The 25633-nt window shown below is 36.6% G+C and overlaps 1 protein-coding gene across 16 annotated transcripts in view; it reads right to left on the minus strand.

Moving 5' to 3' along the window:
* The window catches only part of LOC111510822 (uncharacterized), a 326252-nt gene that overhangs the window by 248771 nt on the left and 51848 nt on the right, over window positions 1-25633 (minus strand). The window contains exon 5 of one of the 16 annotated variants that reach the window (XM_074172260.1): window positions 2610-3856. The exons of 14 other annotated variants lie outside the window; for them this stretch is intronic. In XM_074172260.1, the coding sequence (XP_074028361.1) occupies window positions 2971-3856 (886 nt within the window). In that variant the 3' untranslated portion in view covers window positions 2610-2970. Of the gene's footprint in view, window positions 1-2609; window positions 3857-20219; window positions 20246-25633 lie in introns of those variants that run through there. One more of the 16 variants, XM_074172261.1, reaches the window with a different exon arrangement.

The following is a 25633-nucleotide window of genomic DNA, read 5'->3' on the forward strand; positions in this document are numbered from 1 at the left end:
GAAAATGTATAGAGAGAGAAGGTGGTCATATCGAGCAGTTTCTGTAGCGGATTTTTCATTTCTGTTTGCTCTTGAGGCTCTTGAGTTTCGTTAGTTAAACGAGTTTGCATTATAAAAATTCGTTATGAACATTTTACTTATCATTTCCATTTTCCTTAAAAACTAATATTTTCGAATACTGGTAGACATCTCAGGATAAATGTTGTTGAATTAACGTTATCATTATTATTTCTGCTTTGATAATTATTCATTTCAAATAATGGTGGACGAGCGGGTTTGATGTCGTCGAGTGAAACTACATTTTTATCAAGACTCGTTGCTCCGATCGACTTTCCACACGAGTACTTTTATTCATGAAATTGTTCAAGTAACCTCAATTTGTTGAAAAATATTGAAAAATATCTGTCATTTCAAAGTTTTGGGGTGTGGACCATCGGGGGTAGTCCGTTCCTGACTTTGTAGCAAAACAACTGACTCCTGCATGAAAGCTCATCGAAGGAATTCATTTGTTTAGTCAATTACCAAAATTTGGATGATTTTGAATATTCACTTGAAAAGTTATCAAAGAAAAACATTTTTCATTTTGTAACTTCGAGGGCCCGTTACTTGGTAACGAAGGATTTTAGGAAAAAAAAGTTATATGAAGTACTGGTGATATTTTGACCCCATCTATACATTCCCGAGAGAAAAAGAGGAAGTCCAGGGACACCCTGTATACCCTACTCTAATTCAGCAATGACAAACTCATTGTTTGAGCAAGATCAGTGAAAGACATCGGTATATTTTAGTAATAAATCAAAACATACAGCGTTGAATTGCAATTTTAAAAGTTCCGAGAAAACAAAGACCGAACAAACATATTTTCAGGGAAGATCTGAATGAGTAATCAGTATGTGTATCTTCTTCGATTCAGCCCGCAGAAATCACATTTCTTCTACGGCTAAACAAGCCAGATGTACGAGGATTTCTTCAACGACATTGAGAGCTTCGGTGAGAGTTGCACAATGTCTAGACAACCCGTAGTTTAACACCTGCCGAGTAGCTGCAGGAAGGACGGCCCCTCTAATGAGGATAAAACTGATGCATTAAGAAAACCGAAAATCGGAACTCCAAACGGCCAAGCTCAGGATCTCCTCAATGTAACCGCTCCCACATGGCAACCTACAAAGAGACGACACAGCAGATATGTTCCCAGACCCACTGCTCCAGAGACAACCACACACCGAATATACCATCGCCATAGTGCAGAATGTTGCCTCGCAAATAGAAACACCGACAAAGGGTCCTTGAACCACAACGCTATTCCATTCCCAGTTGGTAAAGAGAAAGTGTAACCAGATAACTCAACGACTGGAGTTATCTGGTTGCACTGGAGTAGATTCTTGTGCAACGTCTACGACGCGAGAGAACACTATGACACGACTGAGTGATCCAGTAATCCATAGAACGGAGCACACAGGACATTCCAGACCCGTGCTTCAATCCACATGAACAGATAACACCAGAGATAATGGAACTCGTAAGGATCAGAAGGCGTATAAAGAGGAGGTAACAGAGGGCACTATCCACAATGTATGAGTAGTGTAGTCACAGGGCCAGCCGACTTCTGCGGTGAGTGCTGCACGCCCTTCATAGCCTACATTGAACCACCCGTCTGACAGAAGTTAACATCGAAGACTAATCTGAACCTTTAGTTGGCTTCTTTAGGTATAGAAGATATATATATATATATATATATATATATATATATATATATATATATATATATATATATATATATATATATATATATATATATATATTTTAAGCACAAAGCGGCAATGAGAGGAGCTATACACCTCTCAAATTCATGCTTTACCAGCTGCCGCCCCCTACGAACGACCACTCTCAAAAGTTGAAACTTGTGCGAGCTAAGGAATAACGAGGTCTTCCTAACACGGGTTGGACGATAGAACTCACTATCGGAATCTTCATATTTGGTTTTTTTTTAATAATGACAATGTTCGGATTTAAGCGTTTCAATTGTTACGGGGCAACTCCTATAAAGTAACTTAATACAGGATGTAATTGAAATTTTTTGAAAACCAGTGATAGTATGAGAAAATTCCCTTAGCACCGAGTAGGATAAGAAGCCAATCATGCGATAATTCGCGAGTGGACGTGATTGGCCTTATCCTCGAGGTGCATACTATACTTTTTCTACGACTGACCGTAGAAAGGAATGGTACAATATATTTGTTTGAGATTATGGCTTTGGATAATAAAGTCATTCAGTCAGTCAGTCAAAACTCAATTGAATGATTTAAAAATTGATGACAATATTTCCTAAAAATTATTATTTAGGGTTCATTTTTGTTATAATTATGTAATTTATAGTTTCATTATTACAATTATTTAATGTTGTTCCGCCATCGATGTGGGAGAAGACGGCCGTTATTAATTTAGAATACACGTATATTCTACGCGTGTAGTTATTCTAAATGAATAATTATTCCCCTATTATCAAACACGTAATGGAGGGAGAGAGTACCGTCAATTTTGTTGATGTGTTATAACAAATGTTCATGAAAGGAACACTGTGGTTAGGTCAAATTAAACTTAAGTTGTGATAGGTGGTAAATATAATTTAATAGATTAATAGGTTCACAATTAATATCAGAAAATGACTAGAAATTATTCATTTCTAAGAGGAGTACGAAATTTTAGGGTACGTATATATTCTTACATAGGTAACACTACGGTTACACAGTATAGCTTTACAAAAGTTTCTTTACGGATTTATATATTTTTATGACGAAATACTAACTTTTTCTCAAAGAATTTTGTTTTACATGTTGCAAATTAATATTTGAAACAATTTTGAATTTAATTTAGCTGGCTTCCTAGCAATTCATATCTCAAAATGAATAGAATATAATTCGTGATATATATAAAATAGGAGATTTGGAATTAACTGTTCATAAAATTCGTTCAAATCAGAGACACTAAAATGGGAGGCCCCAAACACTGATGAATCTTCAGAACATATTTCGTAATGAACTTCTTATGGCACACGATACAAACGTGCGGTTTTTCGCCAGTATGTGATTTCATATGAACGTTCAATGCTGGTTTTTGACTGAAAGCCTTTTGGCAGACGTGACAAACGTAAGGTTTCTCTTTGGTATGCGTTCTCTTGTGAATATGTAAAGTTGCAGTATTAGCGAATCCTTTCTCGCAAACTTCACATTTGTGGGGTTTCTCCCCGGTGTGGGTTCTCATGTGCATTTTCAAACTTGGTGTAGAACATAGTTTTTTTCCACACATATCGCAGATGTGCTCCCTTTGTTCTCCAGTGTGAATTTTCATGTGCCTAGTGTAAGAATTGTAGTGGTGATAAATGTTCCCACAGTATGGACAGGAAAACACCGACTTTTCATAATTGGGATCGTGGGTTTTCATGTGCTCTCGAAAGTAGGGTTCATCTTTGAATTTCTTGTTACATTTCGTACAACTGTATCTTAATCCTTCGTGTTGGAATTTCACATGTTTATCATATTCGAACTGATATCTAAAGCCTTTGTTACATTGTTGGCAACTGAATTTGTATAACTGTAGGTGTACTTTTTCCATGTGATTCTTCAGTTGGGCGTTTTGCATAAATTTTTTATCGCAGATCTGGCACTGGATCAAAAAATCCTTAAGGTGGTCTTTCTTTATGTGAGTTTCTAAGCTTATTTGCCACTTGAACTTCTTATGACATAAGTTACAAGTGAGAGTTTTTTCTTTATGCGTTTTGGAGTGTCTTCCAAGTTTTCCCAAACTATCGAACCTTTTCTGACATACTTTACATTCAATAGGCAGATCATCAATAGACCTGAAAAAAAAAGTAATTTTCTCATGTAATTTCCGATGGAGAATGGAATTTTCATACAAAAATGGGCTGCAAAATACTCACCTAGAGTTTATAACACATCATATACATAATGTTAAAAATTCAAAATTTGTCTATCAATCTGTTCATTTTCAGGATATGTCGATTGAAATAAAAGATGCACAAGGCAAACGCTATTGTTTGCTCAATCACATACCACCAATTGGTCAATATTATGCATTCCGCAAAAGAAATACATAGAACAATTGAACCGTTATAATATAATACCAATTGTGTAATATCGTTAATATGAATAAAAAAATTCATTCGATTACAATATGCCATTCAAGTATTGCATAATCTATTTGAATGTAAATACCATTTTTTTATTAAATAATAAATGAAGTCGTCACTGATTTGATTTCTACTTAATTTAAGTTTGGTTGAAGATTGTTTTTTACTTAATACGTACTTAAAATCATTCTAGTAACTATATTTGTTAAAACATATTAGTATCGATACGATTTGTAGTGATACTAACAGAATTCTCAATATGTAAAGTGACTACTTATATTCTATGAAAAATGAAGTAAGCTTATTTTATCCTTTTGTTTTTTTAATGCGACATGAAAATAAAATAAATAGAAAGTGACATCTTTCAAATATCTCAATTTATTACTCTCAAAGTAATACACAATAAACACAAATCTGAATCAAAATATAAACTATATAAACGATATATATCAGTTTCTCTATTATTTACATCAGCAATACCACAGAAATTACGGCAAAACAACACGCGACATTGAAATACACATACAAAATATCAACTAAGATCGAGAGAAATCTCAATACCACAAATAAAAGTAAAATATGAAAATTGTGAAATATATTAACAAGTTGCATTTGCTTCTTTTTTACATATGTCAAAACAGGAAATTGAATTAACAAAAACAACATATATAATTGAGTTTATTGCACGAAAACCACTGTCTTTACAAAATTAGCTTGACTTTGGTAATTATTTAACAAAAGGATTAAATTGAGAAACAACATTGAAATCACAATACATTTTTCACTAACTTCTTTTATGAATGAAAACTAACTAGTTTCATTATCGTAATAATTGTTCCTCAAAAAAAAGTGGAAATATTCTTTATTTCACCTATAAATAAGCATGTAGAATGTAGATTTATCGAATGTTGAGGACTAGTATCATTTTGGATGTACATAAAAGAATGGAGGATGAGAAAATTATTTGAAACAGTCCTCTATTAAAGATCTCGATTGCACCGTAACTAACTATGTCATCACCGTAACTTATGAATAGAGGTAGGTAGGTTAATATTGGCAGTGAATTTAGGGCAGAAGTTTCGTTTATTGAAATATGCATCTCTGTACCTGTAGAGTAGGAAGGGTGAGTGTAGGCCCACATCACTTAGGCCACATGTGATCCATTGTACATCCTCCCGAGGTCATCGTCCATCCTGTCCTTTCCAGGAAGGTGGATAGGTCAGTGGGAGACATCTCCTTTATATCGGCAGGTGTAGGCTAAGACTCGCCGACCACACATTCTCTTATTGACGATAACTCCGGACACTCGCATAGGACATGCCTGGCAGTTTCATCTTCATCTTCATCACACATCCGGCATGGATGTGTGACCCATTGTACATCCTCCCGAGGAGTTGTCCTCCTAGGTCATCCTCCATCCTGTCCTTTCCAGGAAGGTGGACAGGTCACTGGGAGACATCTCCTTTATATCGGCAGGTGTAGGCCAAGACTCGCCGAACACACACTCTCTTATTGACGATAACTCCGGACACTCGCATAGGACATGCCTGGCAGTTTCATCTTCCTGTTCACTCATCCTGCATGGATGTGTCTACAAGCCCTATATTATGGAGGTGTTTCCTTAGTTGACAGTGGCCAGTCAGAAATCCTACTGTTAAGCGTAGATTTTTCCTGGTCATCGCCGGATATTTCTTCGACGCCAGCTTCCCAGAGTCTCCCAGGATGATCCTGGCAAGATTTCATCCCATCTCTTCAGGGATCGAGCATGGGTGTAACGTTTGGCTAGTTCAGCAATTTTCGAAGTCATCAGGCCGTAGGTGCCACTGGGTCCTAAAATTCTTAGTCCAGCCGCTTCCTTGGCTAAAGAGTCGGCAATGCGATTACCTTCACTCCTGTCGTGCCCTTTAATCCATCTCAGGATAATGTTATTATCTACCGAGGCTTTGGCTAAATCTTGGTACTAGCCCTGAGGTAACACGTTGTCTGTTCAATGCTATCCTTGCAGATTGTTATGTTTTTGCCAGAAATTCATTTCCTATTTATTTCTTTTGTAGCGATTGAGATACTAGTCAATTCAAATGGTCACTAGCACAGACGTTTTTTTATTCAAGTATAAATATTATTCTTCTGATCGAGCACTTGAGTATTCAAGAGACACACAGACTTTTGATGATAGTTTTCACAACGACAGCCGGATGGTTAGACATAAATTTGCATAATATCTGCGAATAGTTATGATTTTAAAAATGTTATGACTCAAATGACAGAGAACTGTATAAGAATAAACTTTTGTACCGAACAGTATTTTTGAGGTTATAATAGGAAACGAAATAAAAAATATCAACAGTGACTAGTGCAATCGATGAAAACGTTCACTTTTTCCTAAAAATTGTCCAAGGTGCATAGAAACCCTGTTGTCATCGAATCGTTCTGTCAAAAGCCCTCGATTAACACACGCCGAGACATGATGCAAAAATCAAATTCTACATCAGTTGCCTTTAGGACGAAAAAGAGGAAATGTGGCAAAAAAGCGCTTTTTGATTAACTTCAATTTTATTCAGTGGCTGAATTGCAAACGTTATTGCATCATTTGTGTGCAATCCATTGTGAGATGATTCACGTATTTATACATGAAACGTTACGACAATTAATATAAAATTTGTCCACAGAATCGCTGTTTCAGATGGCTTCATTCTTCAAAATGCTTACATTTACAAAAAGTTTTGTCCGTATTCAAATCAAGATCTATTTTATATTTAAATAATGTTTGCAAATGGAAAACATGCTTGTCAGTGGAACCAACACAAAGAGGTAATGACAGTTCCCTTTCTCTCTCTTGGTTTATCGGACGCTGCTTCCCACTCGGGTATATTTGTCTATCCTCCTTCTATCAAATTTGACAGGAACTTCGTCGGGGTGGCGCAGCGATATTGCTCGAAGCAACACTGCCATCCCTTTTTTGTCGAACTTTTTTACTGGAAAAACACTATAATTATTTCATCAAGTCGCCTTCTGCTCGGGTGACCTTTTGATTTTTCCACATATCTTTCGTATAACTGATGCAATCCTACTCCCACGCGGGCATCCGATCCACCCCAGTCTCCAACCGGCCTGAATGCTATTTATCTTCAAACACTTAAAATACTTTTCACAATATATTCATTTCAATGGTGGCACGTTCTATAACGGCGGACATTTTCACCGCAAAGTGAGTTTCATCTCCAACAATGGTGTCCGCGTACCTTCTTTGTGGACGGTCGTTATCGGCACGTCCGTCCATCACCAAATCAGAAAAGAAACTCCAAAGACAGTTAATCGATGATCTGCAATACTCGTAAACTTTCATAAAGAGATAGTAGACGTTACATCAACGTGAGGAATTTCAATTGCTTTTGAACATAATTCGCATTGCAAGTATGTATGTTTCCAGTTTTGCGATCAGGAAAAAATTTTGTTCACCATCAGGATGAAGGCAGAGAATATCTACGGATTCAAAAATTACAGTTTGGAAAATGATGATGAACCAAAATTTCCAAAAATCGTTCATGAATGTACGAACCATTACACAAAAACCTTCACGATATCAATTTATTTTAAAATTGAAACATTGAAATGTTAACTGGATACTGTCAAGCAGTGTTATTTGACATTTATGGGATCTTTTTATGAAGAGTTCTCTAAGGCGAGAGTTTTTGACAAATCCCTTCCAAACTTTCTGTTTGGGAGGACTTTATGCATCTGGATATCACTCAGGTACAATCAAATCGTTGCAAATTATAGCATTCTGGTACATCGGTGATGCTTCAGCAAATGTTTCGTACTGAACTTTTTCGCGCAGAACATGCAATCGTGCGGTTTTTCGCCGGTATGAATCCGCATGTGTACGTTCAAAGCAGACTTTTGCGTAAATCCTTTCGAACACACCGAACATATATACGGCCTTTCCTTCGTATGAACCCTCCTGTGATCCACCAAGGTCTCATTTCTTGCAAAACGTTTCTCACAAAAATCGCATTCGTACGGTTTCTCCCCCGTATGAGTTCGTCGATGGTTGATGAGGTGGCTCTTGCTCGAAACGACCAATCCACAGATGTCGCAGATGACGCTGTTGTCGGTGTCTCCCGCATGCATCTTCATGTGCCTGTCGAAGGATTTTGTTGAAAGAATTTTCTTACAGACTTCACACGTGAACTCTGGTTTGCTGTAATTTGGGTCGTGTGTTTTGATGTGCAGTTTGAAGTGATTGTTATCTTTGAATTCTTTCTCGCAAACCAAACACGTGTACCTCAGTCCCTCGTGATCGAACTGAATGTGTTTCGCAAGCTCGCTTTTAGAGTTGTATCCTTTTGGGCACTGGTCGCAGCAGAATTTGTATTTATTCAGGTGTACATTGTCTATGTGGAGTTTCAGACCGTTTTTGTTCAAACAGACTTGATCGCAGTAGAAACACTTGCAAGTGAACTTCCTGAAGTGTTTGAAATTTTTGTGGTATTCAAGATTATATTTTTGGTGAAAAGACTTATTGCACATATCACAGGCGAACTTCTTTTCTCTGTGAGTATTTCTGTGTCGTCTCAAATTTGACAAAGAAGCGAACGTTTTTGAACAGCTGTCACAATTGTATTCCCTGTAATCTACTTCGCAATGGAAAACAGCAGAATAGTCGATGCCAAATTTTTCTTCCGACCTAAAACAGGAACAAGATATAGAGAAATAATACAAAAGACGCATTCCAGAAATATTGACACTGAAATTGTCATACAAAACTTTACAACTTTACGTATTATTTTCTTTTATACACACATATATATATATATATATATATATATATATATATCTGAATAGCGCTACAGTTTTAATTCATACCTTATCGTAAAATTGATATTTTTCTTCCAGTTTTTTCGTAATTTGATCTTGGCATATTTTTATAAATAATCAGCGACATCGTTGGGATGGAACATGTGGTCTTTCAAATCAATTGTGCTGCGACTATGAGTTTATGTTTCGGGAGTTGGCAACCCTAGTGTTGCAATCTGGCAACTGACAGCTCTATCGTAAAGTTGGACATTTTTGAGCTTATACGTACTCAGAACGTTTTGACATACGCGCGCTATTTGTATTGTTTACAGCAACTTGAAAGATTCATCTCGGCCCAAAAATGGAATTAAATCGTGAACATTTTCGTGCGATTTAATTTTTACAACTTTCGATGTGGATTAACTCAGCAACAGTGGATGGATGAACTTAATTCAATTTTTGGCGATGAGACTCCATCAAGGACCAGTGTTTATCGATGGTATGGTGAATTCAATCGTGGTCGTAGTCGCACCCAAAACGAATTTCGTGAAAGTGAAAATCAGTTGTTGTTCCGAAAACCATTGATGCTGTGCGCGAACTGATATTGCAAGATCGTCATGTGACCTATCGTGAGGTTGAGACAACCTTAGGCATTAGTGGGACCAGCATACATTCAATATTGCATAAACATTTGACTTTCAAAAAAATTTGTTCGCGTTGGATCCCACACAATTTGTCGATCGCTCAAAAATAGGCTCGTGTCGATTGGTCGAAGGAAATGCTCAAAAAAATACGATCGCGGTGCTTAGAAACACGTCTATGACATCGTGACAGGTGATGAATCGTGGATTCACGCGTATGAGCCCGAAAGTAAACAGCAGTCGACTGTATGAGTGTTTCAAGATGAGCCAAATCCAACAAAAGTTGTTCGCGCACGAAGCACTTCCAAGCAAATGGTCGCCTGTGTTTTTGGAAAAACTGAACATGTCGCAACCGTACCACTAGAACAACGTAGAACAGTTAATTCTTAGTGGTACACAACCATTTGTTTGCCAGTTGTCTCCCAATAAATCAGGAAAACCAACCGCCGAAGACGGACCACTCTTCATCACGACAATGCGAGCTCTCACACATCAGCTCAAACAACTGCATTTTTGGGCACACAAAACATCGATTTGATGAGTCATTCGCCGTATAGACCTGACAGTGCAGGAATCTTCACTGAAAATTTCCTGCATATGCAATTGGCAATACAACTGAAAGAGTCGACCTTCAATTCTGGAACGGGCACACTTGCAGACCGGTTTCGGGCTTATCAGCCACTCATCAGTGCAAGATAGTGACCATCATCGACCTGAAGTCAATGATATTCCACAATTGAAAATCGAAATTCTTTCAGAGTATTTCATTCCTCTTCCGAAGTTGGAGCGAACATCACATAGTATCACTCCATCTAGTGCACGAGGTATTAACCAACTGCACATCCGTAATTTGTCCGATTGCTCTGCATAAGGAAGAAAAACTTTCTTATTAGTCAGTGGGCTATGCTTGAAGACTGGCAATAAACAAATAAAGCAAATGAACTTCAAACGTTCAAGCCAGTCTCGATATACCTACACAGTAGGTTTAATGGACTGACGCCTATCAGAAAACAACTATTCCCTTGGCTAATACCACGAAGGGCGTTGAATTATACCCGACAGGCGTCAGTGCAGGAGTATTCACAGAAAATTTCCTTTTTGGCGCAAATTCAACATAATCCAGCAAGAGTGAGTTGTATCAGGAATTTTTGAGCGATGAAGAAAAGAGAATTGAAACTTTCTACATTAAACTGTATAAGTTTGAAAATGCCCTTACATAGGACGAACCTGAAGTAACGTTAGTTACAAAAATAGTGGTTTCAATTCTCTTTTCTTCATTATGTTTTCCTACCACGTAGTAACGGCTACATAAATGAATTTAATTTTTGAGGGCTCATTACATTTTGAGGATTTGGAGAAATGCCTTCAAAAAGCAACCTACAAAATCAAATTCATTGAAATATGGTTGGATTCAACAAGAAGGGTAATTTGTCTTCAAATACTTTAAAAGGGATCAACTTCCAGGCATTGTCAGCAAAGTCCCTGGTGAGTTGATTATAATAAATTCTGTATTGAATGTGTTTGGTTCAATTTACAAATGTACGCTTTATTGTTACAGAAACTGATGCAGTGGATGATGAAGATGACTTTCATGATGAGGAGAACTTCGAAGATAATGAGTGAGCAGAAAAGAATCGATATGATCAAATCATTTGGACATTAAATGACCAAAAAAAGTTTCAGTTACCACAATTGGTAATTATATCCTACATATATAATTTCGAGAAAGTTTAATGCAATCAAGCTGCTGGAAAATAATTCAATATTAATTTCCATAATAATGCCAAGGTTCATAAATATAACAATAAATTCAATAACAAGCAGAGACAGCATGCAGCCTGTAGTACAGGCAGTAACTGACATTTTATTGTCTCCTGTTGTCTGATCACCTTGAAGTCGTCTGCCGTGAAAAATATAACCTTCTAATACTATAATAAACAAAATATATCAACGGCAGATGTGGTCAATTCATTTCAAAATTGCATATTTTTGGCACATTGAAAATCTTGTCTGCCAATATGTTAATCGCACGATAATGATCTACCATTGATATTTTTCAATAATATTAACAATGTATTTTTGAAGTTTCGAATGGGAGACGTGGTCAATTAGGTACATTTAATTTCGTCAATTTTTGATAACTGGCCAAACTCCAGCTAGTAAGTATCACCGCGCTGGACTTACCGGGCCCCCACATCATGTAAAGTAGGTATATGGGACTCACTGCACAAAAAACTAGGTCTAGACAAATACATACAGGTAGCCTGCCACTGGCACTTGGACTGAGAGAAAGTTTCACTTGCGATTCATCAAAATATTAATTTTATATACAATTTATTACATTTATTTAGTTTTTTATTCACAGAAATAATTTATCATACATTTTTTTAATGAAAAGCAACAGTATTTTGCTTTTCCACCTAATTTTCATAAGACAGAATCAATACATGTCGCCAGTAAGTAGTAGGTATTTTTTTTAAGAGTATACTAATTGAAAGTCACAGCGATAATTTCTCAAGGTGACTTCTCTACAGCGTACTACTTGAAGTCTCTAAAAATTCAGTTCTTCTTATTGAAATTATGTTTTTTGGTACCAAGTATTAATAGACAAATTATCCTTGAGGTGACTGTGAATTATTTTCATGTTTCTTAGAGTATTGAGGAATGCCTTTTATCGAGGTTTCAGTAAAATCAATATGGAATAATAGTTTTTTTTTTTAAAAACTATACATTATTTTTGGTGCATTACTCAACGTTCAACATTACGGTACAACGATGGTTTCGCAAATGAGCTTTGGTAACGAACCTTCTTGAACAGATCATACAAGCGTGCGGTCGATCCCCTGTGTGGTATTTCATGTGAATGTTCAAGGACGCCTTTTGGTTGAAACATTTTTCGCAAACAGTACAAACAAATGGCTTCTCTTTAGTATGAACTCGCCGTGAGTATGGAGATTCAATTTCCTTGCGAATCTTTTATCACAGAAATCGCATTTGAACGGTTTTTCTCCAGTATGAGTTCTCATGTGGTGATCCAGACTACTTTTGGAGGAAAGCGCTTTTCCGCAAATATCACACACGTGACCTTGGTGCTTGTTCGTGATATGGTGAGGCAGATATCGCTTATTGAAGAATTTGTTACAGTGAGGACATTCGACTTCGACTTTGAGGCTGCTGTCATGTGTCTCCATATGCGCCTTCAATTTACACAAATCTTTGAATACTTTTTCGCATCGCGAACAGGGTAACCTAAAACCTTCATGTTCCGTCTTTTTATGTGAGTTCAATTTGTAGAGCCTATAGAACTTTTTGTCACACTTGTCGCAGGCGAAATTGAATTTTCTCAAGTGAACATTGTCAATGTGTACTTTCAACTGATACTGATCGTTGAATTTCTTTGTGCAACGGTCACATTCAATGGTGCCCTTAGAATGACTCTTATAGTGTTGTGTGAGAAGTGATTTGAAAAGGAATGTTTTTTCACACAATGAGCACATGTGCCTTTTCTGGTGATTGTTCGAATGACTTTTAAGTTTATTTGGGCAGGTGAAACGTTGTTGGCATATTTGGCAATCGAAGAAATCTGCTTTTTGTACCACACATCCCCTGTAAAACATTATTATTGAAAGACTGTCATATTGATTCAACCACTCTAGTCAACAACGGAAGTCAATAACGGAAATCTGAGCTAACAGTTCATTCATCATTACGTCTATTTTTTATATAGCAAAACTTGGGAAAGTTAGTCAAAAATAATAAAGACAAAACATCCAAATTCAAGAAATCAGGCAGCAGAACATTTAGGAATCGCATCCAGGAACATCATATGTAAATAAGAAAACAAGTTCAACATATTCAAATCATCTTTTAGAAAGAAATCATATTTTCAAAGTAGATTTCAAAATTTTAGACATATAAAGATTTGAAGCTAAATTATTTGGAAGCAATGGAAATTAATTGAATTTAAAATTCAAACATTTTACTGAATGACCAATACTGAACTTGTTTTTTTAGAAACCGACTTGGTATTATTGATGTAGAATTGATATAATATACTCTAGGTAATCATAATTTGGTGATGTACCTTAAGTATATAAAAGTTGAGTAGGTGCTCTAGGTAAATATCGAAGAAGTACCTGAGTAGGTATGTCATTCAATATGAAATTCTTCAAGAAATTAACGCACTACTTCAAAGAACCAATTTTATTCGTAGTCAGAGGAGGAAAAAAATGAAACATCTTCAGAGTTGACCTACATAGTATCAGCAATTGTAGTACTGCGTCAACTTATTATCGAGGGTCGACGTAATATAGAAAAAAAAAGTAAATTATAAACACAAAATATTTTTGGAAAGAAGTTGACGGAAATATACAGAAAAGTGTCAATAACCACGTATAACAGCATCACATCGTCGGCCCATACTTATGTGCCTCATTTCATTCTGGTCCAGTCCACTCCAAACCTGGATCAGTCTCTCCCCTCAATGCCTGCAGGTTGTTTGGTTGGATCGGGTGCTCTCAAAATCGCCTAACAAGGATATTATCCCAAATATTTTCTATTGGATTTCGTGCTGGTCATGCAATGGTGTTGATTTCAACCTCTTCCAGGTAATTTCTGACTATCTGTGCAATATGGGGTTTGGCGTTGTCTTGCTTTAGTAAGAAATGTTTGCCGCTCCAAGTTCTCCATTATGTACCTTTCAGCTGTAACGAACCCATTGTGAATGACCAAGAGGTCCGTACGTGCGGTCAAAGAAATTCCACCCATTCACAACACAACAAAGTTTTTGTTTCGGGGTTGAAATTAGATGATTTTAATGTATTTCCACGTGTTAAAACCGAAAGTGACCATAAAAATTATATATTAGCTCTTGTTTTCAAGATATAGTATCATTATATTATATATATGTATATTGAGTTTTCAACAAATGAAATATTTCATCACCAACAGTTGGTACACATGTTTGTTTAAATAACACCCCTCTCATCAGCTGTTCTTAAGTAGTAAACATAACCTATGTGAGTTTGTCAATTGTACGCACGTGGTTGCTATTGAAATTATCGTGTGAAGTTGATTTTTAAATTAATTTAAGTGCTGATCTGAAATGCCTCGAAAGTGTGTGAATTCTGTCGATAGCTTTTGCTATATATGTGGTGAAATAACATTTAAGGCTCAGAAACGTAAAATGACACCTATCGTTAAGACAGCCTATGAACATTATTTTGGTGTGAAAGTTGGGGACCAAGATAAATCATGGGCTCCTCATATATGTTGTAATTCTTGTTCCGTCATATTGCGAGAGTGGCTGAAAAATAAAAACCGGGCAATGGCTTTTGCAGTACCTATGGTTTGGCGTGAGCCTACCAATCATACAGACGACTGTTATTTCTGCTTAACTCCTCCCATTAAGCAAGGTTTATCTATGAAGAAAAGAGGAACGGTTAAATACCCTAATCTCCCATCTGCTCTTCGGCCTGTACCACACTCAGACAATTTGCCAGTCCCTTCTCCACCCCAAAACTATGAAATTTTAGAGGAAGGTGATGAAGACTGTTTAGAAGGAGCAACCCATCCTTCTACATCCTATGACCCTGATTTTGAGGTAAGCGATAGGTCTAGTGATCCGCACAGAATTAGTCAAGCAGAGTTGAGTGACCTTATAAGAGATCTTCGCTTGTCTAAGGAAAAGGCTGAGCTGTTAGGGTCAAGACTACAACAGTGGAATCTTCTAAAACATGATGTGAAAATATCTCAGTACAGACAGCGTCAAAAAGATTTGCTTCCTTTTTTTGAGAAAAAAGAAAACCTCGTAGTTTGTTCTGATGTTAATGGTTTGATGGACTGCTTGAATTTGGATCACACTCCATCTGAATGGAGACTGTTTATAGACTCTTCAAAAGACTCTTCAAAAGCTTAAAAGCTGTACTTCTGCATAATGGAAATCAGCTACCCTCTATTCCTATAGGTCATGCAGTTCACATGAAGGAAACGTATATAAATATGAAAACACTTCTCCAATCAATCAAATATGAACAACACAAGTGGCACATCTGTGGTGATCTGAAAGTCATTGCTATACTCCTAGGAATGCAATTAGGGTTCACCAAGTACTGTTGTTTTTTGTGTCTGTGGGACAGTCGGGATAGAAAATCTCACTATAAAAAAATTAACTGGCCTACACGAGACCTAAACCCTAATGAGAAAAATGTAGTTTACGAGCCTCTTGTAGATCCTAAGGATGTTCTCCTTCCCCCATTGCATATTAAGTTGGGACTAATGAAAAACTTTGTGAAGGCCATGGACCAGGAAGGACAAGCTTTTAAGTACTTGAGAGCAAAGTTTTCCAGGTTGAGTGATGCTAAAGTCAAGGAAGGCATCTTTATTGGGCCTCAAATCCGTGAAATCGTAAATGATCCTGCTTTTGACATGATTTTAACAGGAAATGAAAAAAGAGCCTGGGAAGCCTTTAAGGAGTTGTACATGGGTTTTTAGGTAACAAAAGAGATGATAACTTCACAGCATTGGTTAAAGAGCTTCTTCAAGCTTACCACCAACTTGGATGCAACATGTCCTTAAAAATTCATTTTCTTCACTCTCATCTTAATTTCTTCCCACAAAACTGTGGAGCTGTGAGTGACGAACATGGAGAAAGATTCCATCAAGACATTGCCTTAATGGAACAGAGATATCAGGGCCGTTGGAATGAAGCAATGCTTGCAGACTACTGCTGGTCTGTGTGTAGGGATGCTCCAGAATTGTTTTATAAAAGACAAGCTAAACGACAGCAATCTTACAATGAATCGGATGGACTTAATTGAAATTTGGTGGTACAAACTTCTTTTATTTGTCAAAACACTAAGAATAATGTTTTTTTTTTATTAATTTTGTACTTAAGATATTCTAAAAGAAACATAACAATATTGTTTTATGTACTTTCACTTTTCACGTATAGTATAACTACTCTTTAAGATTAAGTACTGTGTATCTCAAAAACCGGAGCTAATAAAAATTTTTCATTGTTATTTTCGTTTTTATCACCCCAAAATTAGTAGAAATTGACTAATTTAGTGTAGGAAACATTCAAAAAATATTTTTTTGTTGTGTTGTGATCGGAGCCCCCCCAATAATGTGGTTTGTGAAAAGTTACACTGAGCATATCGTTCATCGCGACGAACACGTCTGTCGTTATTGTGTGAACAAAACCGGAATTCATCGGTGAATAAAACTCGTTCCCAGTCAGCCTCCAACCAACTGACGTGTTCCCTGGCAAAACGTAGCCTCTCCCTTCGACAGTCTGCAGTTAACAGAGGACCCCGAGCAGCAATCTTAAGGTGCGTATGCACCAAAAAAGCGAGCACGAGCGAGCATTCGTTTGCTCATGTTCGCTCGTGTTTGCTCGACATATTGATGTCTCGTCCACACCAGACCGAATATCTTCAAGTTCGTAGTACCGCCTTCTTGTCGATCTTTTCTGAACGCGAACAAGCATACGTTCGCTCGCTCGCTAGCCCGTACTCACCAAACGATTATTGATGCAGAATGCTCATTCACTCTTGTTCGCTCGTGCTCGCTTTTTTGGTGAATACGCACCTTGAAGGTGCTCTGGTGTGGACGAGACATCAATATGTCGAGCGAACATGAGCAAACATACACGAATGCTCGCTCATGCTCGCTCGTGCTCGCTTTTTTGGTGAATACGCAACTTTAGATGTTACGTTGTATTCGCTGAGTCGCAGGCGAACAGTTTCCGTACTGATTTGTATAGCTTTCAAGTTTCGAAACTGAATTGGTACACTTCGATGTGTAACAAACCGTTGTCGAAGTGCCAGAATTCTCAAATATCGATCCAGAATAGGAGTAGTTTACTCGATTTCTCCCTTGCCCTGTTCTGGGAGCATAATGACCTGTTTCTAAGGAATCTGCCAAATCCGCGTGATGGATGTGTGGCACACATTGAATCGACGACGGTAACTCCAGTCTTCTTCCAAAAGTAGTACTGCTTGGGCACATTCATCACGGGTTGAATTACGCTCCACAATAAACTCAATTAAGAATCCTTTACAAATTAACAGTAACCGAATAAACTCGTTCAGATTTGCGATCTTAATAGGTACATTTCGTGCTTTGTTTTACTTTTTTGCAAATGAAAACTAAAGCACTGAACCACAGTCGAAACATATCGCATTCACAAATGGCATATACAACGGGTTTACCAAATATAATATTGCAATAAGAGGTTTTATTAACGCCAACCAAATATTTTGAAATATCAATGTGGTGCGCTGATTTATTAGAGAAATTTTAAAAATGAAGTTTGTGAAGATCAAACCGTAAGGTGTAGTGAAAAAAGCAAAGCATTAACTTGGACGTACCAATTTAGATCAGCAGAATCTTAAACATATATAGGTGATCTGCTGAAATATATGGAATTATTTTTTATTCCCAATGTGAAAATATCAAAAACTATTTTTTTCTTCTTTTGAAACGTGTTTTTTCAACTGAGAACTGAGAATTTCCTATATACCCACAGTATATACACACACACAGAAATTTTTTGTTGTAAAATAATAATTGACGCGGCCTCGTGAAAAGTATTTCATTTCTATTATAGGTATTAAAAATATCAAAATTTAATTAAGGGAATAGAATCATAAATTTTGTACTCGATAAATATTCTCACTCATTGCGTTATTCCGTGGATTTACCAATAATTGGCTACACTGAACAATAACCAAACTTTACGTCATTTCACTGTTAATACAACAAAATACTAACTAAAACTTTCAACTATTATTCAAATGTCTATTGCCTCATTAGATCGCTCTGCACCGCACTGTCCGCGAAACTTGACTCATGTCGATAGGTGAGTGGATCGCGTTTATATTTGGCAATCGAAGGGGCTAGAAAATTCGTCGGAATTCTATCGAAACCGGTAGCATTATTTTTGCCACATCTAGAACGGCTGCGAACATCGAAGAATCGCGAAACGTCGGTCGGACTGAGCGCGCTCTTAGCCACATCACAATTGGTTTATGGCTACCAGTGGCGGCCGGCGTTATTTTCTTTAGGGCATGATTTACACCAGTAAATTGCCTCACGATGAAAGTCAAAATTTTGAAATGAACACGGCTTACTGATGTGAAGGCATCATTTGAATTTGTATGCACTTGTCATTTTTCTCAAAACTGTCACCTTTCCTGCTTTATACTCAAAAATAAAAAATCATTTATTTTGGTTTATTATTATTGTTTCCAAAGTATAATGTTCATTTGTATTATAATTTGAATGTATCTAATCCTCTGATGCGTCTTAGGATATTGAGATATAATTATAATTATTATAATTTACTCGTTATATTGTAGCACTTTCTTTCCAGCGGAAAATACCAGCGGGAACTTCAAACTAGACGGAAGACACTCTAAAAAAGATCGAAGAAGCATTGTGTCCTGGGTAGGTAATGTTAATAACTCCCCGAACCACCTAGGGAGCATCATGACTATTCGCAGTCCGTCAGCCATGTAACTTTGCAGTCATTCCAGCTTCAACCAGATAATTTCTCTCGAGAAAAATATCTGGTCGAGGGTGGGATCGAATTCACGATCTTCCGGTCGTGAGTCAAGCGCGCTACCAAAGTATGTATTTATCAAGGGAGTATTTTATAAAATAAGTAAGGCGATATGTTTTCGAACGATAATTAATATGAAGAAAGTAGGTGAGTAAAGTAATATTTTGTGAAAAAAAAAATGCTTCAATTGAAAAAAATTTAGCAATGTTTATATTTCACTGAGAGATTAGTAAATTAAATGTCAGTTTTCACATTTTACACTTGTGGTCTTTCATTACAGTTTTTGTGATAAACTTTCTCTCACAAATCTCGCACTCATAAGGTCTCTCCCCAGTGTGAGTCCGTTTGTGAATATTTAAAGTGGATTTCTGGTTGAACGCTTTACCGCACAAATCGCATTTATAAGGTTTTTCATTCGTGTGGATGCGCCGATGGATTTTCATATTCAATTTTCTTTTGAAGCGTTTAGGACACATGTCGCACTGGAAAGGTTTCTCGCCTGTATGAATCCTCATATGGTGAGTCAGGCTCTGACTAGAAGTTAAGGATTTTCCACAAACCTCACAAACGCAATTGTAAGTCCCATTGTGACTGCGCATGTGCCGTTTGTAAGTCCTTTGACTGGCATAAATCTTTTGACACACTTCACACCGAAATTTTTCAGGATGGAAAGTAGATGCGTGCGTTTGGCAGTGCTCCTTATAATAGTATCGGTTTTTGAAGGTTTTTTCGCAAAAGTCGCAGCGATACCGAACCTTGAAATGAATCGCTTCTTTATGCATCTGAAGTGAACTTTCCCCGAAGAATGTTTTATCGCACTCATTGCAATTTATTTTGATATTCAAGTGAACAGCGTTCACGTGATTAGACAATTGATGTTTTCGAGTAAAAATTTTATCGCAGAAATTGCACTTTTCTTCTGTCATCCTCAAATGAACTGATTCTTTGTGATTTCTCATCAGGTAAGAATGAGAAAACTTCTTGTCGCATCCATCGCAAGAGTAATTCTTCGTAGCGTGACTTCTTCGAATGTGCGTCTTCAACGCTCGTTCACTTCGAAACACTTTTGTGCAGTCCTTACAAATCACCGGCTTCCTGAAATTAAGAAACTTTCATAAATACACAAATTTGAGTCAGTATTACAAAAAAAACATAGTGTTGTAAATCATGCCCGAAAGGAAATAACGCCGGCCGCCACTGGTAACCATAAACCAAACTTGACGTAGCTGAGAGCGTGGGAATATCCAATATTACCTGCCGCTCGAGAAAGAACAAGAAACATGCGAAATTCTACCATGTTCCATTGCGATATTTAAACGCTGGCTGCAAGCGTATTCGGACAGTCAAGTACACAGTGAAGTGGACGTAACAGTGCGGTACGGGAAGTGATCTAGTAAGGCGATAGATATTCAAATAATAGTTGAAATTTTTAGTTTAAGTGTTTGTTGTATTTCAAACGAAATGAGTTGAGTTTGATTATACAGTGTAGTCAATTTAAATAATGCGTTAAAATCAATTTCATCAGTTCTCAGAAGCATTTCTACTTATGAAACAATTTTTTATTTTGGGGCCAGTCAACTTAGGGTTTCTAGGCCAGTTACTTTTTGAAAAGCTGAAAGATATATTGTTGTCATTCCGTGACCGTTAAGTATGTTACTGACGAAGAAACGTAAAGTAGCAAAGCGTCAAATTGCAAGTCAGTTTGAATAAAAACGCTGTTGGGTTCGAACGTGAAGAAAGTGACAGTGAAATAAAAGCGATAATAAAAAAGTGTGATCGAAGTATAGTGTTCAGTTGTATCTTGTGTTATTGAAAATAGTTGTGAAATTTCCATAAGTTCACAAACTTATTTGCTCACTCACTATCAAAAATTGATACATGAAGATCACGTTAATGTTAGAGGATATTTCTATAATTACGACGAGGAGATATGGCAGGTACCATCGATTACTTGAAAGCAGTGAAAGAACAAATACGTTACAGAAACAAAAAACAAACAATAAAAAGGACTCAAGAAAAAATTGGAAAAACAGAAAAGTAAATGAAAAGAAAACCAAAATTTGTTGCTAAAATGATTGAAATGTCAAGATAGTGAAAAAAAGTAGAACAACACGCCTCACAAAAACAGTAATTGTGAGAAAAAAAAACAAAGTAGGAGAAGCGTAGAACAAGAATAATAAGAAGGAAAATAGAAAAACATAAAAAACAACATAAGAGGTTTATTCATAAAAATTGAGGAGTGTCAACAAATTTTTCCGGAAGAAATAATTCAAAATGACGAGTGGAAGTTCGAGATGAAGTGCAGAATTTTAACGGTGTAATGAAAAGAAAAAAAATAATGAGCGGTGGTCATGGAAGATACAACTCTAAAAGCCACTGCACTAATGCAGGTACTGCATGCACTGGAAATAATCCATAACATCCCGAAGAGTAACCATATTGCCACGGCATACTTGAAGGAGTATGACGCAGATGTCTAGAGACTAATTTATCCAGACGATTCCCAGGCTTCAAAAGAATTTGTGAAACAAATGGAAATTAAAGACCTTCATCGGCGGGTTGAAGAACGCATAAATGCAGCAACAATTATTGCTGTATTGATAACAGTGCCAGAATATGAAGGTGCGAAAATTGCTTCCAGATGAATTGAAATGCAATCCGAAGATTCAACGTTAAAAGAGAAAGTCAACAAGTTCATACCAAACATCTTTGAATAGAAAGAGTGTCATGGAAAAACAGGAATTCTTCAAAAAGAATCATTGCTACAACTGTGGAAAACTAGGACACCGGCCACCTCTCACGTTATTAGCAAAAGGTATCCATCAAATGAAGAAGAGAAAATGGATGTTCCTAAATCAAAGCGAAGCAGAAGAAACGACGTTGATTCGAGGACAACATCTAAAGGTGAAAGTTGTCAACATTCAAGATATAACACGGATTGCAAACATGAATCCCAAGAGGAGATAGGCGAGGTTCAAAACGGATCTTGGTAACGAAAGAAGCGTAATGATTGGTTGCAACTCTGAAGAAAGAAAGGAAACGATGCTGCAAACTGTAAAATCGGATTCAGAGATACTGACGCAGTTTACTTGAGAATGGTTTAATAAACCGAAACCAATCGCATCAAATAAATATCTTAGAAGAGATTAGACAAAAGTTATTTTCTCTATCCTATATTTATTATATTTGAGTATCAGTAGAGAATAAGTATTACCACAACAAACATTTTGAGGATTTTTGGGGGGACTATTTGCAGCTATAAGTTGATTATCATGAAACTGTGAAAAGGACCCAATTCTTCGCGTAAATTCTGTGCCATTGACAACTACCACAGTAAACGTTCTGCGGTAAAACCCTCAGGAAGAGACAGGTGTATACACCTCCCATGGATTCCAAAGCTAATCGCTCCCATACCTCTATGGAGAATACCAAATCATTTTCTCATGGAAGTATATGCTTAGGGTTTATGGAAGTTATGTCAAGAATCAAGTCTCAGAAGAATTCGTATCAGTACCTATCATAAACGACTTGTTCTTGTGAACTGTATCTGAGACTCGTAATTTTGAATGGAAAAATATACAGTGCATTTCTTTAATGCCGCCCCCCCCCCTTTAATTTTTTGAACGGGTCAACTCAACAAATTTAAATTTGGGATAATGAAATCATTGCATGAATACTTTATTTTGAAGTGGAATTGATAGATGAAACTTTCAAGATGGCGACTGGGCGCCATCTGAGAAAAAAAATTAAATTGAAAAGGGGGTCTTGTGATACATCATTTTGAAGCTCCTGACGAATACTTCACAACCCTAGAATATGAAGTCAATATCTTCACCTACTACAAAATGGCAGAATATTTAATAATTTCCTCAAGACAAATACATTAATATCGATATTTCTAGAAATTTCCTTTTCATCTGCCATACGGCAATACAACAACCCGATAAGGTTTGTTAAATTAATTTTTATTTATAAAAACGACAAAAAATATCAGTAAGACAACGAACATCATTGTTCAGTTAGAATATTCTCATTTAGTTTTCGGTTTTACTGGTAGAAAGGTACCACGACTACAATCTCTAAAATGATCAATTCTCGTCCATTGTAAGGAACAATTCAAGCGATTTTTATTTACGGTGCGACGCGTAACTTTCACGAGACAGAAATAATTTTCAATGAACGTTTTCCGAATCGTCCTATATGTAGAAAATATTTGAGGGATCTTGTATCTAAATTCACAACAACCAGTAGTGTACATAACTGTGTGGAGACTTTTGAAGAGGAATAGGTATCATCCATACAAAATTAAAATGACCAATTAACTGAAGATGACCCTGATCGAAGAACAGAATTCTGCGAAATCATGACGGAAACCATTGCAAGGCATCCTACCTATCTCCAAAATATTTGTTTTAGTGACGAATGTACATTTTTTTTAAACGGCAATGTTCACAAACAAAATTGTCGTTTTTGGAGTTACACCAACCCTCTCGTTTTCCGAAAAACACATACCCAATATCCAGAAAAAATTAACGTTTGGGCAGGAATATTGGGAAACCATATTGTAGGACGTCTTTTTATTGATCAAAATTCAACATCAGGGGAACTGTATTTGAATATGCTGGAAACTTCTGTTGACCCTCTCATTACTGAAATCTTCGAAGCGAATCCTAATGAATTCGATATGGATATTGTTATTTCAACAAGATGGAGCATCACATTACTCCAGACAAGTAAGAAACTATTTGGATACTACTTTTCCCGGTCGTTGGATTGGCCGTCGAGGTCCTACAGAATGGCCAGCGCGCTCGCCAGATTTGACACCTTTGGACTTTTTTATGGGGCTATTTGAAGTAAAAGGTATACGAAACTGAACCTGCTTCAATATTGGATATACGGCAGAGATAACAAATATTTGTAGAGATATTGACGTTACTATGTTAGGTAATGTTCGGCGTGAATTATCGGATAGGCTGTTCATTGTCAAGAAATTCAAGGCAACCATTTCGAGAATCTTCTGAACTGACCTCAAGCTTATTACCTCATATTACGTAGTTAAATGTCAATATATTCAGGTAATTATTAAAAGTTCCGCCATTTTGTAGTAGTTGAAGATATTGACATTATATTCTAGGGTTGTGAAGTATTTGTCAGGAGCTTCAAAGACCCCCCTTTCCATTTAATTTTTGTCCCAGATGGCGGCCAGTTGCCATCTTGAAATTTTCATCTGTCAATTCCACTTCAAAATAAAGTATTCATGCATTTATTTCATTATCCCAAATTCAATTTTTCGAGTTGAATCGTTCAAAAAATAAAAGGGGGGGGGTACATTAGAGAAAAGCACCGTATACATTTTTCACTAGTAATTCAGTAAAATGAAATTCAATGAACATTCAATATGTGATGGAATTGGCCTATACTCGATGAAAATCCCTATACAATAGCTTTCCCAAGCGTTCTGATACTGAAACATTATAGACTGCTTTTGAATACATAGTATGCCAAAAACGTATCACCCACTATATTTCGGTCCCTATAGAAAATCTAAAAATGAACAAACAAACATTCATTATTATGAGGGACATTTTATAGGCTAATTTTAATTAAATTACATCTACCCTCTAGCGGAGACGGACACAACCATTGAAATCTCAATTGGAAAGGGGGGTTATAGGTATTTCGATTACCTTTTCTCAAATAAACCATAACTATGATATAACTGACCGATACTTGATGAATATCCATTATAACGTATTCAAAATCCATTATAACGTATTCAAAAAACACACTTTAATGTGAGATTTTCACTTGTAAGTTTACAAAATCGCGACACACAAATTTGGTGTTTATAGTAATTTGAATCATCGTGACTATTAATCCTGCCAAATTTCTACATGATATTACCTAAAGTATTCACCTATCTAGGAACTGTAGAATAAATAATTAATAACAATTTTTACCTGAGCTATTATTTTACATACTGTTGTAAATCATGCCCGAAACGAAATAACGCCTGTCGCCACTGGTAACCATAAACCAGACGTGACGTAGCTGAGAGCATAGGAATGCCCAATGTTCCCAGTCGCTCGAGAAGCAGCAAAGAACTTCGGCGAAAATTCTACGATGTTCCATTGCGATATTTTAACGCTTGCTGCAAGCGTTCACAGTGAAGTGGACGTAACAGTGTGGTACGCGAAGTGATATACATTCAAATAATAGTTGAAATTTTTAGTTGAAATGTTTGTTGTATTTCAAGTGAAATACAGTTAATTTGATCATTCAGTAGAGAACCCTCGGGTAGAAAACGTAACAATACTCTGAAGATCTGTCGTGATTATCAATTTCCTCGTTGCAAACCAAATTCAATGAAGAGGAACAATTCAAATCTATTTGATCAATGAATTGGTATTTTCATTAAAAAAACTACTCCTATGCTCTTTTATTCTTTTGGAAAAGTTCTTCCGGTTTGTTCGATATAAAATT

Source organism: Leptinotarsa decemlineata, unplaced genomic scaffold, assembly GCF_025532065.1.
Source record: "Leptinotarsa decemlineata unplaced genomic scaffold, Ldec_3_MD MMD2_tig00000035_RagTag_RagTag, whole genome shotgun sequence".
NCBI lineage: Eukaryota > Metazoa > Arthropoda > Insecta > Coleoptera > Chrysomelidae > Leptinotarsa > Leptinotarsa decemlineata.